Source organism: Strix aluco, chromosome 4, assembly GCF_031877795.1.
Source record: "Strix aluco isolate bStrAlu1 chromosome 4, bStrAlu1.hap1, whole genome shotgun sequence".
NCBI lineage: Eukaryota > Metazoa > Chordata > Aves > Strigiformes > Strigidae > Strix > Strix aluco.
Window position 1 is genome coordinate 87,476,159 of NC_133934.1, and position 16,758 is coordinate 87,492,916.

The 16,758-nt window shown below is 40.3% G+C and overlaps 1 protein-coding gene across 25 annotated transcripts in view; it reads left to right on the forward strand.

The window, feature by feature from the left end:
• Window positions 1-16,758, forward strand: part of CELF1 (CUGBP Elav-like family member 1) — a 69,705-nt gene that overhangs the window by 47,959 nt on the left and 4,988 nt on the right. For 16 of the 25 annotated variants that reach the window (XM_074823964.1, XM_074823973.1, XM_074823974.1 and 13 more), the window contains 4 exons: window positions 1,801-1,914; window positions 2,094-2,279; window positions 3,165-3,308; window positions 4,912-14,198. In XM_074823964.1, the coding sequence (XP_074680065.1) occupies window positions 1,801-1,914; window positions 2,094-2,279; window positions 3,165-3,308; window positions 4,912-5,039 (572 nt within the window). In that variant the 3' untranslated portion in view covers window positions 5,040-14,198. Of the gene's footprint in view, window positions 1-1,800; window positions 1,915-2,093; window positions 2,280-3,164; window positions 3,309-4,911; window positions 14,199-15,806; window positions 15,981-16,758 lie in introns of those variants that run through there. The other 9 variants (XM_074823977.1, XM_074823976.1, XM_074823966.1 and 6 more) reach the window with 4 other exon arrangements.

Below are 16,758 nucleotides of genomic sequence, written 5' to 3' on the forward strand. Positions count from 1 at the left end.
GAAAGCATCCATTCTCTCTTTTATTTTGCTCTCTAGCTTTGGCTTCATTCTTTTTTCCCATAATACTACTATTTTATTGTGGGTTGTTTTTTTTTTCAATTGTGTTCTCATCTGTCAAATGTACTGTCTTTTTGAGTTATGCAGACTAGCAACGAAGTGTTGCAGAAACAAGTGATATTCTAAAATTGAGGCAGCTGTATAATTTCTGAACACTGGCTTTTATTCAGCCAGCTGTGCTATTTTTTATACCAACTTGAGGGTTACACTGTAACTTGTTCTCTGTATTTTTCCAACATTTAATATGCTACTGATAGTAAGACAGGAAGTGTCTCCTTTTCTTCAGAGTAAGCATCTTAAAGTATACTTTGGGATATTGTCTTTCAATTTCTGACTCATTTAGAGAGTTTGTCATTACCTCTGTACGAAAACTAAACAGTGATATGAAATGCAACTCCCTGGGTTCTCATGCAGCTTATGTGAGGTACAGCTACTTTTGTTAGGTACAGCTTTTGCTGGGACTTGTTAGGCAAGTTTGCTGTATTCCATTTAAATAGTTACCATATTCCACTTCATCAGAGACTTTATGCCACATATATCAAGTGGTGAATGTGATGTGTGTGAATATGCTTGAAAGATGCTAAAAATTCTTTTAAAAGTTTTTATGGATGTACACCGCATTAACTGAGACCCATAGAAACATGAAGGAAACCGAAGATGCCTGAATTTCAGTTCTTCTGTTACCCACTTGGTCAGACAGATAAGAAAGCAGACTACAAGATACCTCTACAGCACCAGTCTTCAGTATCTTTTAATTTGTAGAAGCCATAAATATTTTCCAGTGCACCTTGTGCAGTAAATTTAAACCCTTGCTTGGGTTAATAGCAATTAGCTCTTCTTATTTACCTTCTTCAAAGTAGCCCTCAAACCTGTTAGGAATACAACTGCTATATATTCATAAAAATGCTATTCTTTTCTTATTTTATCATGTCCATAATCTTTGTAGATGACCTTAATTTGAACTTCTGTTTCTTTTGATATAGCAGCTTGCAAACTTTTTTCTTGTGGTTTTGATGTCTGTTTCTGTAGAACTAACTACCTGTTGTAGAATTTGGCAGGCCATGTAAGCTGTTAGTCTGCTAGTTACTGTATCTGTAGAATTCTCTTACTGAGTAAACATGTTTAAAGATGTTAGTGGCACAGTATTTTGGATGTACATTCCAAGACATTTCTTGGCCTTAGCCCCAGCGGCTGCAGTGGGATTTTTAATGGAAAATTATTTCATGTGTCAGAATAATCTGGGCATCTGCTGTTCCTGTTCTGGCAGTATGGGGAAACCATATGTGCAGTTCGACGGGAGCTTTCTTTATGTCCTTAGTATCTGTGTTTCAGGTCTTTTTCACCTTGTGTGATGTTTCAAGGATAGATGTTAATATATAGCAAGTGATTCTTACTAGTCAGCAGGGAATGGGCATTGCTGCTGGTCGCCTTATGTGGAGGTACAGAGTTTAGCTAACATTTGTATATTGTCTGAATCTTTGGTGTCTTACACTTAATGAAACTATTATTGCTAAATTCTGGTGAAACAAGTTTTTCAAAAATGTTGGAAGGGATTAGAAGATATAAACAGTATGATCAATCAAGTCGTGTGGGTTTGGGATTTTTTTTTTTTTTGACATAGTGTGCTGTGTTGCCTTGATCTGTTCCTCACTAGCCTTTTTCTACAGAAATGACTTAATGAAGAAGTTGAATTATCGAGACCAAAAAATAATTGCTTGAAGTCTAATTATCTTATTTTAATAGCAGGTTCCTCACCTAGCTCCAGTAGCAGCTCCTCTGTTAATCCAATGGCTTCTCTTGGAGCATTGCAGACTCTGGCAGGGGCTACAGCAGGCCTCAACGTTAGCTCTTTAGCAGGTGAGCTGCCTGTTGTGGTGGGTTGGGGGAATGGCTGATTATCATTCCTCAGACTGTGCTAGTTCTATGGGGTTTTTTTTCTGCTCCTTGCTTTTTGTAATAGTGCAGAGTATTTGAAAGGTAATTGATCTGGCTCAGTGGAAATACTCAGTCACTTTTATTTCCTCTTTCTTTTCCAGGAATGGCAGCCTTAAATGGAGGACTTGGCAGTGGTGGTCTCTCAAATGGGACAGGTAGCACAATGGAAGCCCTCACGCAGGCTTATTCTGGAATCCAACAATATGCTGCTGCTGCTTTGCCCACACTCTATAACCAGAGTCTCCTAACACAACAGAGTATCGGTGCAGCGGGAAGTCAGAAAGAAGGTAGGCAGAAAGTTGTAGAAACAATTTGAGAGGGGTTTCCAAAGGGCAAGCTCAGCCCTTGCAGCTGCCTTATCTGCAGAGCTCTTAACTGGTGGCATTTTTTAGAATCCTGGAGTTACTGAAGATAAAGAAGGAAAACCTGTGAGGTCTCTTTGTTAAGGGCTGTCCAGAGTAGGTTTTGTACAAGAGGTTTCTCCCAGGATTTGTCTAGTCTTAAGTGCTTAGTAATCGTACTCCTCCATTTTCTTGGAGGATAGGAGAGTATGAGTCTGCAGCCTGATACATCCCACTGTCAGAGAATCGGTTGTGGTTTTTTAATTTTGTTTTCTTGGTCCTACACCTCTTCCCACATACATTTAATGACAATCTCTTCACTCTTCAGATTCAGAATCAATTTAACATGTAGTGTAAAGTAATGGAGAAAGCAGGAGTAAGTTTTCAGCAGTATGTAGGATGATGATTAGGAAAGAATCTGTCAGATTAGAAGTAATGAGATTACTTGTATTTTGCATTGAGATTTACTTCATTTCTTTGGGCTGCAAGCTTTGCGTAGCCATTTTTGTTGTAGTCGGCATCTGGGGTTCAAACTTACTGTTCAGCTTTCATTACAGCAAAGATCTGTGATCCAGTTTTGGCACAATGTGGAAATTACAAGCAAAAATGGTGAGAAAGAGCTAGAATTATTTGAATGATCAATCCCAAAAAAGGGTCATGCTGATTTATTCTGGAATCAAGTACTCTGCAGAAGTGCAAACAGCAGTTTCATTGTTTTATCTAGAAAATTTGGCTTGAATGGCTTTTTCACCTTTTTTTTTTTTCTTTTGTGAAATGGGCCTATGTTATCTATGCTCTTTCTGAGTTTATATTTGTACTTGTTGTTTGAAGGTCCAGAGGGAGCCAATCTGTTTATCTACCATCTCCCCCAGGAGTTTGGGGATCAGGATCTGCTGCAGATGTTCATGCCATTTGGAAATGTCGTCTCTGCCAAGGTTTTCATTGACAAGCAGACCAATCTAAGCAAGTGTTTTGGTATGTTGGGTCTAATCATTACCTGTAGAAAGGTGGCTTCTTTCTAGTAATCTCTTTTCCAGTATATTGTCTGGACTAGCTTTCAAGTCAGGTAGTGACTCTTTCTCTATATTGCTAAAAAAATAAATAAATCCCAACTATTCCAGCAATAAACTGTATTTTCCTGATTTTCATTGTGACTTTCTGCTTTTCCTGATTTTGTACTATTATGCCTCATTATACTGTTTTGACCCTAGATAATTCACTATGATTTGTGTTTGCATAATATAATCATGGTATACTTTCTCCTCTTCCCCCTTTCTGTCTTTTCACTGATAGTTTACACTGCTGTATATGCTACTTACTAAATTACCATTATGAATGATTTCTATTAATATTTTAATATATAATTATTATGGGTACCATATAGTACAGGAGCATTTGACTCTAATGTTCTGTAAATGCTCTGAAGGCAATTTTTAAAGCTTCCTCCTAATTCTTGAAAACTTCGTAATAGTAAAACTACTTCAGCTGTTATTTACTACCTAACTTTGGTTGCATCTCTTATACTAATTTTGCTCTGCTAATTGTGTATTTAGATGAGAGGCACGTAAGGGTGGGAAGTGTATCCTAAAACTGTAAATCAACCTGTCGGGTTACTGTTACTACCCAAATAGATTATTTTCAGTTAACTGCTAAAGTCTGTGATGCCAAAAGAGCAAAGAACGTATTCTTCCTTATCTTGTGTAGTAGGAGGCTGCGCAGGTGGACTGAAAGAGTCATGGTTTTATTTTCCTCACTTTGAAACCCCAGTGCAAGCGGTTGTAGCAGTTCTGTAGTGCTGTAAGATCTCATGACTATTTTGATAGGTGGAGATTTCTTGTGATGGAATAGGAGAGGTGAGCCTTTCTCTATGGTTTAGATAGCTTTGTGCCTACATAATAGCCTGTATTTTTTACTATTTGAGCCAAAAGATGTGGACAATCTGATGCTTTGTGAGAACACAAAAATATGCTGAGCATTAGGCTATAATGCCAGCATATAGAATGATCTCCCCAGGTAGTGATGCCAGCCACTGACTGGAGTTACTTAAAATGGCTTCCTTCAAAACGCTGCAGAAGACTATTTTGAGGATGCTCTTTCCCTGGAATGATATACAGCTTTTCATTCGCGAGAAACCTAAACGTAATAGTGTGGTGCAAGTGCCACACTGCCTTGACAGCTACTTCACTACAAACAAATGTACTCTCATAACGCCAAGAGGGTGATTTCAGTCTTGTATCTTTAATGAGCTTTCATATATAGATCAACATTTTCCAGGTTTGGTTTTCTCCCAGGAATGAGTTCTTATAAAACAAACAACAGTACTCATTTTTGTTGGAAGACTAGAAAATGTTATTTTAATTTCCTGAGCTTTGTATATCTTTTGGCCAAAGTTCCATAGGTCAGAAAGCAATGCTTTGTCTGAGAGCCCTTAGCAAGAAGTTTTTATGAACGGTTGTGAGCTTCTGAAATGGCATTTCATGCAAGCCTCTCTGACCTTGTGAGTACCTGCATTGCCAACTGTGAGTAGCTGTTCTGGACAGCTTTGGCATGGTGTAATTATGTATTTTCCTTTCTTCAGGTTTTGTAAGTTACGACAATCCTGTCTCTGCACAGGCTGCCATTCAGTCAATGAACGGCTTTCAGATTGGCATGAAGCGTCTGAAAGTACAGCTCAAGCGCTCTAAGAATGACAGCAAGCCATACTGAGCACCCCTCCCCTCTGGGACTGGAGTGAGAAGGATCTTCTGGTAAGTTGGAGAGGAGCGCACTTAGTGATTTGAAGCCCTAAGGCTGTGTTTTTACAGTCCTGGAAGCTGATCCATGCCTTCTATCTGGCACATCTTCCCCTGAAGACTCGGCTGCAGCCTCTGCTGAGAATCCCGCTTCGGATGGAGGACAAGTTTGTGCTTTTGTTTCCAGTGTTTTACTTTGGAGTTTAGGTGCCATATCGCTGAGGTTTTGTTTTGGTTTTGTTTTGGGTTTTTTTTTTTGTTTGTTTGGTTTTTTTTTGTTGTTGTTTTGTTTTTTTCCTTATTTGAAGTTTGCTGTGTTTGTAACCAGTGTGTGTTGAGAAGGACCAATGCCAGCTCCTTGGGGGTGGGGAGGGAAGCTTAAAGGGAGCAGCAGAAACTGACACCACACTGCCTTGGGGTAGAGAGGAGAAGGGGAAGCAGAACTGACACCACACCACACTGCCATGGCGGAGAGGAGAAGGAAAAGCAGAAATAGCACAGAACAGCTGATGAAAACAAAGATGGGGAAGGAGAACCAAGTCCATCCAAGTTTGGGTGAGCAAAGAACCGACTCCATGTAGCCTTTGTCATGCCGCATCCACTCTTGGAAATTTCCTGAACTGTATGCCATGGTGGGGCTTTAGTAAATCATCTCTAAAGCAAGAGACAGGCTACAAGGGTGAACACATTAACAAGCCAAAGGAAAACTGCAGTGATTTTTTTTTTTGCTGTATATAAAGTAGTGTTCATATAGCACTGTGAATGTACCCAGCACTTTATAAAATTATTAGATAATGTCCCTGCCCAGAAAATTTCACTGTCCAGATTAATATGAATATTAATGAGATGCAGTGAATTTCTCCATATTTAAGAAAACTTACCCTATGTACTTTATCTAGGTTTTGTAGAAAAGTATAGAGAGATACAGTTTAGTCTGGATGAATACATCTGGGGCTGGAAACAAGAAACTTTTGATCCCTGGTAATCCGAAGAATTTTTTTGACATTTTTTCTTCTTAACCGTTCATCACATTCCCGTTTCTGTGTGATAATGTCCTTTTTGCAGAGTATTACTTTGAATTCATTCTGATAAACATAACATAACTGCTGTTTGTTTCTCTATTAAAATGCCTGTTAAACTGAGATGCAAAGCCCAGAGTTAACCCTAACACAGCTCTTGAGGCTCCTGTTTCATACATGTTCTCATAGGATTTGATTTCTCAGTCTTAACTCTGTTGCAAAGGTAACATCTTGGTTTTTATTAAAAAAAAACCAAACGAACCCACAGCCAAAAAACCCCAATTTGTGCAGTGATTTGGTTTAGTAATTAGGTATTTCTTTGTACTGCAGTTTTCCTTTAAGGTGGTGTGTATCAGTGCAAAACAGGCTAACACAGGAGCTGTGGAACCAGAGCAGAGCATTGAGCCATTCAGTCTTACTCTGCCTTTTGGTACTAGCTGTTACCTTCTATACTGAAGGCAAATTGAACACACCCCTTCAATGAACACACACTTTCTGCACACTTGTGAAATTGCTAATGCGTTGCTAAGGGCCTTTGTTATACACTGGTTTTAGGGGGCTCAAAGGACTTTTGACACTCTGGCCTGAGTTGTTTTAAGAAATCAGAGTAGAGTCCCATTTTATAACCACCAAAATCTGCCTCTATCACAAGAGGAAGTTTACAATTTCTGTGCATCTTTTAACAGAAGTTCCATTTACCTCATATTTTCTCCATTTCCTAGTTTTCTTTGTATTCCTGGTTTGTGATGCTGTTTCCCAGGGCACCAGCTAACACTGCAATCTGGGAGCCAGCTGCTAAATAAGGAGTGTGTGGGTCAGACACAGGGTTGGGACTTTCTGTTCTGCTCCAGAAGGAGGAGCACTAAACCCATCAAACCTGAGATGATGTTCAGAATCCACACTGATGCACGGTGGTCTGTTTGGCATGTCAGGCGTTCCTAGGGACTGGGTCCCCTGGGATCTCAAACCTCAAAAGTACAAGGCCTGACCCATAGCATCCAAGAAGAGCCCTTTCCATTCTGAAATTGAAAATGAAAGTTACTTGATGCTGGTCTGTCATCTGTATTGATGGCAGACAGGTAAATCTATCAGTATTATTCAAGTCATTTTGTGGTGGCAAAGGTTCAAAGGCCAGATTGCCAAATTTCCCAGTTACGCTGGCATGTGGTACCCTTCTGTGTTAATTATTTGAATCTCTCTAGAAACGTAAACATACACTTAAGTGAACCATGTACACTTGAATTCTGCACGATGGGAAAGATGTGTCCTGGTTTTCTGAGAAAAGAGTGTTGGAGTGTGAAGGCCTCCAGGGTGATAATGGGATTTTTTTTTTTTATAAATAATATACTTTTCAAAAAAAGATTTAAAAAAACAACAAAAAAAAAAAAACCACATAGTTGGGAGCAACTGCTCCAAGTGCAACCTGCTGTAACCAAGAATGTTGTTTCTATTTTTATAGAAGTTTTATACCGCTCCAGGGTGGAGAATATTTATTACCTAAATTATTTCACTGGAAAAAAAGGCCAGGGTTTTGTAGAATCCTGAATGTGATTGTTTTACACACATAATGATGTGCATGATTGAAACTACTGATTTTCAGTGGCCTGTTGGCAGCCCAACAACTGCTAAATGGGGAAGACGAATGCTGTGAACCAGTGGAGGAGAGCACTGTGCTCTGGGGTCTCTACAGTCACTCTTACCTTCTTTGCACCCTACCCCACTGTACTATGAGACCTTTGTCCTGTTTTTCTTTTAACCTGATGCTCTGGCCTCTTTATTAGTCATTTCAGTTGCCCAAAATTAGTTAGTTTAGCTTCTGCATCTTATAGTGTGTCCTCAATACCGTAACTTACGGATCAAGCTTGGCATTGTTGCAAATAGGTGCAACTCCTCTTGACTTTAGGAGATTCACCAGTTCACACTGTGGCTTAGTTTGATCAGTGACTCCTCCCAGACATAGTTACCTTAAGACACCTAACTTGGGCTAGCTCTTGTGCCTTACTGGCATAACTATAAGTATTGCCAAAAAGAAAAAGAAAAAAAATCTATGCAGGTTAAATTTTAAAAGATGTGATCCTCAGATGGTTTGAATCAATGCAGTTCTGCTCTCTTCAGTAGAGCTGCGTCAGTTTTCACCAGCTGAAGATGTTGCCCTTTTTGTGTATTTGTTTCAGATTTCCCTTTCTTGGTGTATCAATGTATATGTTGCTGAAGTTAATAAATGTATCAAGTTTGTGACTTGGGCAGATATTTTTCTGATAACAGAACTGATCAGATAGAGTCAACATTTCTGTGTCTGTTTGGTGGCTGCCACTGACTCTGGAGATTTAGGCTCTTCTTGCCTTCCAGTCTTAAGCGAGTTTTCTTCCTCACTCATGGCAGGAAAGTCTGGGATTTTGGGGACTTGGGGTTTTTAAATTTTATTTTATTTCTAATTCCTGTCATGCTCTCATTCAAGTGCAAATCAAATCGGTGTCAAATGCTTTATTTGCTGGATAGTAGGATAAGAGCTGGGTGAGTTCAAATAAACTGCAGAAGGATTGGCTTAAGTAGCCACATGGACAAAGTATTCTGTATGCTCATAAACCAAAGAATCTGAATTTTCTACAACAAAAGCTAGTAGGACTTCTGAAGAAATGAAATTCCATATTACATGTGCCATTAGGAGGTACTCTACATATTTTTACAAACAAGATGGAAATGGTCTACTTCATAGATTCCCCCCCCACTCCCCTTGGAAGACATTTGATTTTACTAGATATGCCACAATAACATGAAAGTATTATGAACAACTGAAGTCTTAGGCTGGTGCTACTTAGTATCAAGTACGATAGTAAAAGAAGTCGTAGATTCTTCAGTCCCCTAGATAATCAACAGTCCAAAATAGGATATCTTTTTGTAGTTCAGTTTTTTTCTTCCAGTAATACAAAGCTTGCATTATTAGAAAATGCCTTTGATAAATAGTGATTAAATTTTAATCCTAAACAGAATGAGGATTGGAATTTTTCAAAAGTATCTGAGACCATGATGGTGAATATCTCTTCATATTTTAATGATGAGTCAGTTTACTAGCTGTGGGTGCTACTATCTGGAAAATAGGCGCCTCAGAAAATTTCTCACTGGCAAATACATCTATAAGGAAAAAGCTTTTCATCTGAATACTAAAGGTCACATAGCATGATATATTCTGCTTGCATGATAGAATTAACCAAAGTGTTCTTGTTAATGGTTGTAAGTTAGGGAAAAACAGCCAAGCAGAATGAAGTTGTTCCTGTTTCATTTGGAAGTGTCTAAAAGCGACTTGGATAAAGCAAATTGCAAATGAAAGGTGCAACTATGGACATGTAAAATGCTTTGAGAGCTTCTTGTTGCACACATTTAAACATAAGGTTGTTATATATCCGTGAGCATACCTACCACAAAATATAAAACACAGAAGGCAGAATTATCACAGTTCTGAGAATAAAACAAGAACAAACTGGAATAACTTTCCTCAAGTCATTATGTTCTTAGCCAGCATCTCACGGCTCTGTTCTTGCAGGCCAGTCCCTCCTCAGGGCTTTAATGAAACTTATCTTTCCCCTCAAAATTGCTGAGTGAAATATTTGAAAAAATCTCTTATCAAAAAAACACCAAACAAATCATACAAAGAATTTCTATGGTGCATGCTTAGATGTCACTTGATTTCATGCCTTTTGTTTCTCATGCCTCAGTTCATGATAAATTTGCCTTTCTGGTTTAGGACTGAAACCTTACAGCTACCTGCAAACTATCTAGAGTATTTCTAGAACTGCAGAAATAACCGCAAGAGTTGCATTGTACTCTACTGCAGTTGGTTTAAACTCAATACTAAGTCCTTTCCCTGAATTGGAAAGTATGAAGAGCAAACTAATCTCAGCAGTTCTAGTAAGTGGAGTGTTGCAGGTTTAGTGGACAACGTGCTTCTTGTTTCTGAACTAGAATGCAACACTTGCTACTCTCAAACATGCTATAAATGCTGTAAGACAATATGCCAATCTCACCTTGCTCTAGTCTCTAACCAGCAGCTTTGAGATATGCTGAACAGTAAGGCCACAAACAAGAGATGAAGGGGGGTCAGGTGGGGGGAGGGAGGAAGAAAAAAGAAGAAACTTGCTTCCTCTCTGCCCTACCTCCCACATTCTTCCCAAAATGTTGCTTGTCTCCTGCAGTTCACAAACTGAGGGGAGGAAACAAGGGCATTTATACTTAATATAAGAATTATTTTATTTATCAACTCCTCAAGAAAGCTTCAGGAAACACATTTCTTTCTACTCATCAAACTGGCAACAGTGACTGTAGAGCTTCTCAGAGCCCAGAATCCCCTCCTCACGAAGACAGGGAGCTGGGGGCTGTTTATATAACGGGTTGGGAACAGAAAATCCCTGTGCAGGTCTAATGGTATGAAAAGTGCTCAGCTAGGACAAGTCTTAACTTGCAGTCAAGTCTTAAGGAATTCTTCTCTAATGTGTGGAGTTCTTGTCTTGTATAAATTTTTTTTTCCCCCTGTTCCAAATCACCCACCCCCAGTTTCATGGGCTCCTAGGGAATGAGAAGGGACATTAGCTGAAGGAAAGAACACGGATTTCCTGGGCTACCACTGCCTAAGAACTTCCCATGTTAGGATGCAAGAAAAGTCTCAGCCGTCAAACCACCTGTGAATCCCTTGTGTCCTCTGTCTTGTCTCTCATGGTCTCAGTCTCTGTGGGCAAATGTTAGCCCTGGAGCCATATTTTTTGGAGTTGGTCTCCTGGGGAGGGAGCTTGCTCTGTTCTTCTAAACAGAGCTAGTGGAGACACCGGGCATGGGGCAAGGTGAATGCATGCTAATCAGTGTGTCACTAGGCTGCTGGAGTGCTCCACAGACTGGGTGTTGAGAGGGAAATCCAAGCCTCTGCTTCCATTTGGTTTCTGGCAGTTTGATGTTACTTGGTGTCCTTCATGTACTTCAACTTTTACTTGTCCATTGTTGGCATGTGCTGCCCTTCCCTGTCAACTCCCTTCCCCAGGAGATCTCATTGTACAGTGCCCATTCTTGTTCTCTCTCTCCGTGTTTGGATGTACTGCTCTGTGTAACTCAGTGGGTCTCCCTCTTTCTGGTTTGTTTTTTTTCTAGATTCCTGCCGTTTGTTCATCGTTGTGCCTAAAGCATGTCGATGTGGCGTTCAAGTACATCGTCCAAATCCTTGTCTCTTCAGCTTCTCTGATGCTTGAACTCTCACCTTTGACCTTGTGTTGACCTTTGATGCTGATGTGTATTTTTATTATGTTTGTTTCTTTCTTTTTTTTTTGTGGGTTTTTTTTTGTGCTGCCAAATTGGTTTTGCTAGAAAGACTGCTGAAGGGGAATATTTAAACTTGCATTTGAATATAAAAGAATTTCTATTTTTCTAGACCTTCGTAAGATAACCACTTGATTTTGTGAATCTGATTCTTTGTAATTGTCTTCAGAGCAGCCTTGCTAGCATACCTTGTGGAGTATTTGTATTTCTGTGAACATACAGCCAATCACTTTCTAGGCTTAGTTTTTTTCTGTGTGCTTAGTTTTAAAAACACAGTTTCGAAGAAAAAGTCAGTTATACGGTGTGACTCAATCTTTCAGGAGACTTCCTAGTCACATTTTGCTGATCTGGTTTCTGTGCTTGAGGAGACAGCATGTGTTTTTATGAGTTCAAACTTGTGAATTGAGTGGCATCAGCAGAAAACACTTGAACTACATTTTCTTCCGATTGTAGCTACATTTTTGCCCTGGCATTTATTGATTTTTTTTTTTAATTATTATTTTTATTTTTTCCCCTGCTTCCCTGTGTGATTATTAGTCTGCAGTGAAAATTTGATCAAAGTTGATGTTGTATTTTGTTAAGCTCCAGCGTGCTTGGTTTTTTTGTAACTACAATCTCCTCAGCAAAATGTGATGTTTTTGTTTTAATCTTTCAAACTAAGATAGTGCCCAGAAATGTTTTGCATGTTTCCTGCTGTTTTCTTCACACCCTCGTATATATCACCTTCTTCACCTCTCTGTTTTCTATAGTTTGTGCAAAAACTGAGCAATTTAATGGGTTTCAAAGGTATCCTTTAAATTGGTGGTTTTGGTATGACAAATATCTGATCAGAAGCCACCTGAGGGCATCTACCTGTGCACTTAGACTGTCTGCCTGACAGGGCACCTGGACCTTGTGCCACCTCCAGTGCTGTCCGAGGCTTCTGGGGGCTCGGCTGCACTCTTCCTGTAGTGGAAGTTTTGGTGGAAGGAGTTAGCTGGGGTGCAGGAAGGAGGGGAAACTTCACAGTATTTCTGTTTCCAAAGTTATCTGAAGCTTGGGCTCCTTTGACACACTCTTTATGACCATTTTGTATAAATCAGGGGACATTTTTGTGAAGTCCGGCCCCAGTTTAATACCAGACCTTGGTGGCAGGATTCTGGAATGATCTAGATTAGCTCTCGAAATTAAGTGTTTGAAATATCCCAGAGAAAGCATTTGTAAACCTGGTCCTACAACTGCTGGCTCTTTTCCCAAGTGACAAGCACAATACAACAGCCTCTGAAGCTGTTACCTGAACAGGGTACCATCCTCAGCTCTCTTCTCAAGGGCCTTAGCTGGGGAATCTCTACGGAGATTTTTTAGTTTTTGTTTAGTTTTTAATTGGGTAATGAGCTAAGCAGTTTTTCTGGCTTGCAGGGTGAACTAGAACAGGTTACTGCTTTCTGGGTAGCAGGCTTCCCCCTATGCTACATACCATCTGCACGGGTAGAAAGTGGGGTGTAGCTTCTAGATGAAGGCACCTGAAGACGTGTGCTGTGGTGAAGTTTCAGTCAGGAGAAGCAAGCTAGTGTAGGTATCTTAACAGTAGAAAATAATACGAAATGAAATCCCAGGAGAAGGGCTTCTGCTGAGAAAACATTGTGTTTGATTGGATAGAAATCTCACTTCTGTCCAGTGTTTGGGATAATGCAAAGATGTAAAAGGATTTTTTTTTTTTCTATCCTACTCCTGAGTTGGCTGAGGATTCTTAATAGATATTGGCTAGACCTGTGTAGACAGTCCTTAATCTGCTTGTAAGGCAGAACATGTTTGGGTATGGTACATATACCTGGGAGTAAAGCATGAGGCTGGATGAAAAATGGATGGAGACTTGTTTATTTGGGAGGTAAGGTTGTGGGCTGGCTGCTGTTAGTCCCACAGTCTGAATGCACAGGGCTGCATGTCGGTGGGGGGCACTGATACCCTGCAGTGTACCAAGTAACTGCCAAGATGTTTCTATACATGTGCATCTGGTTCCATAAGGAACTTTGGGGAAACCTGTGGAAAAATATCTGAAGAAAACCAAAATGCCAAATGTTGGATGTTTCTTTCCTTTCTTCTTTCCTTTTCTTCCTTTTGGTTGTTGTAATTGTTCTGTGGTGGTTTTAATGGATTTGAGACAGTGGAGCAGCAGCTGCCTTTCTGATTTTTGGCTGCTTTTTGTGAATAATTTAAAAAGAAAATTTACATTTTGGAGACAAACCTGTGGGCTTTTTTATTGGTACAAACATTGTATTTAACACTAGGGGTTTTGTACAGTTTTTTGCCTTTTCTACTAGAAAACAATGTAAAGTGATTCACAATGTGACGAGAAAACAAATTGCCACTATGACCAAATGTAGAGTCTGTTCTGCAGTAATGGGATTTAATCAACTCGAAGTCGTGGTTCAGTCGTAGAAATGCTTTTCTTTACCTTGTTTGAGCTGTTCCTTTTTTTCTTGTTTTGATTTGCAAAACAAAATGTCTTTTTGTGTGAAATTGTGTTGTACTCTGTAGAGAATTACAGATTTTACTTTAATGGTTTAAAAAGCAGAGGAGCACGTGTTGCTTTTCTGATCTGATCGCAGAGTTTGTGTAGTGGATTTAAAAATGAAAAGATTTGTTACAAGTTTGGAACGAGCGAGTATGTGTTAAAGGAATTTTCTTCCTTTTGTGTGTGTGTGTTTTTTTCTTTTTGTCCCAAAGGGCAACTTAAAGCTGTTTTAATTGCACAGACACACCGACAACAAGTCATTTTGTATATGCCAAGTGTGGTACCTTCCTTTGTTTATTTGCTATTAAACTGTTTGAGAAGAGTCCTTGTGTGTTGTATTTGTGTCTTAAACTTGAGGTTCTTTTTGGGTCCAGGTGTGGGAAGATGAGGAGAGAGATGAGAAAACTATCTTCCAGTTTCTTAGCTGTGAGCCACAAAAATTTTCATGGCCCAAGAACACTTGTTCTGGATGTACAATATAGCCCTGGATTTTTACCTCTCTGTAGATGAGCTACTTTGAGTAGAAATGGAAAAGGATTTTCGGTTGTTTAGCCTCCATTTTGTATCATTTGGCAGTCAAGTCCCCTTTAGGCATTAGATACGGAAAAACTGAGAATCTTGGATAGTGCAATATGTGATACACTGGGGAGCGAGGTGTAGGCATATCCAGCCTCACAGAACTGGTGCTGCGTAGCCACTTGCTTGTGCATGCACTGTGCTTCATGGTGTTCCGTGGGCTAAATAACATCGGCATAACACCAGACTTTAGCTATATGGGAACAGCATGTGTGCGTGGTGGCGTGTGGGATTAGATAGGCACCAGCTCATACCACTCCTACGAGCGCCATACCCACCACTGTCTCCTTAACCCTTCCAGGATCACGGCCAAGCTTGCTGAACCTTTCCTGGTTCTGCAACGTGAAGGTATCTGCAGTCCCCAGTGCTCCTGGTCCTGGAAATACTGCCCAGGAAAACCCCCAAATGGGTTGGGATTAGTTACCAGCTCAGGTTTTGTGATAAATGAAAGTTACCTGCTTTGCTTTTAGAACTACGATATGTCAATCATTTGAAATAAAACGAGTAGTAAAAAGATAAGTATTTGGCGTAGGCAAAATATAATTTGTTTAGAAACTTGCCGCAAGTTTTGACATTAATATTGCCTCTCAGAAGGAAAGTACCACAATGGCTATGACTCTGCCACATTTCTGAAAGCTCAGTGACGCTACTCCTTCCTTCTGCTGTCTTGCCTCTCAGAGGCTGCAAGCATTTTCAGGGCAGCTATATTTCTCCTCCATGTCCTTTTCCTCTGTTATCTGGCATACTCTGTTTCACCCCATTGCTTCCTACATGACTGTAAATCTGAGAGCGCTTGCAAGCATGAGGATTCGGTGCCGCATTCCTTTCCCTGCGGAGCACCAACTGCAAAGCGAGGCGCTGAGCCACCTGTTGCAGAGTGTGCTGGGATCCCTGCAGTTAATTTGCAGCTGTTGAGAAGGGAGGCTGGGGAGATTTCAGTTCAGATATGTGTGAGGTGAAGCATGGAGAGAAACAATTGAATCAGAAAAACGTTTGTTGAGGCGGGATGGAAGATTCCTGCTTGTGCAGAAGTTGGCTAGCCTCCTCTTAAGCAGTCAAAGCTCCATCAGTTGCGTCTTACAGAAGTAATACTAGATCCCTCTGCATAGGTGGCTATTTTTTTTAAGGTTTTTTTCTTTCATTTAAAAGGCCACCACCAATCAGTAGACTATTAAAATAAGAGCCAGCGTATTAGTCTCTGAAAATAACCAGCATTTCACATGGTTCTTATATTTATCAACATCAATAGGAAACACACAAACCTGTAGATTAAGTCCTGATGTTGAATGTTTTAGGAGAATTTTTTTTCCTTCTCATATCCGCCTCCACCTTTCACTACTTGTTTTGACTCCAGTCTCCAATCTTCCTGACTTTACCAGCCGCGTTCTGCTGTCTTCATATGGCCAGGAGCCACCAGGGACACGTTATGAAGAGCAGTGGGGAGGAGGACAAGCAGCTCAGTGTGGTCACTCTGAAGAAGTGACTGCATGCTTAGCTACACTGCATGTGTAGCTCCACTGCATGACAGGTGAGATTCCCTAATTTGGCATTTCCGTGCACCTTGCAGGCTTACTTATTTGCAGTTCCTGAGAAGAAACTGTGGTGGATCACTTATTGCAGAAGCCATACCTGAATCTTGTACAAGCTAGAGCTAACTGGAGCCAGAGGCTGATGATCCCTCTGCCATTACTTTCTGGCAGCAGCCCAGGTAGTCAGTGTCTTGGTGATTCTACCCAGTCACTCTCCTGATTTAGGCAGCTGCACTGGGCTCAGAGTGGTGTGTTCCATATCAGAGTATGTTTGTTTTTTGAAAATGACCAACATAAGCTTGATGGAGCTAGCCCTTATTTTACTAGGATAAGTTTTTATCTCCATGGGTGAGTTGAGTTGATTCTTAAGAGACTAAGCTCTGTTTCACAGGAGGACTCAAAAGCAAGGAGGTACAGTGTGATCAACAAAACGCAGGACAGATCATTTCCCTCCTGTTAGATGGGTTTTGTCAGACTGCAAGGCATCCTCTTCTCACTTGGTCTATTCTTTGTGGGATATGAGAGTGAATATTGAGGGGAGCAGTGCTTTGGTGAAGTAGTCCAAAAGCATCAGGATGAGTTTGAGTGACAGGCAGGTTACTTGTGGAAGGTTAGTTTTGCAAAGTAGTCTGCTCCAGCAAAGAAGGATGTGGTTTTTGTTTTCCCCCTTCTTGAGTCCTGGCTTGCCTCTTTTATGTAGCAGATGCCAGTGGTTGTTGGTGCTGACCTCTTAACTTCTCCAGGTCCAGAAATCTGATGGCCTCACCATTATCAGTG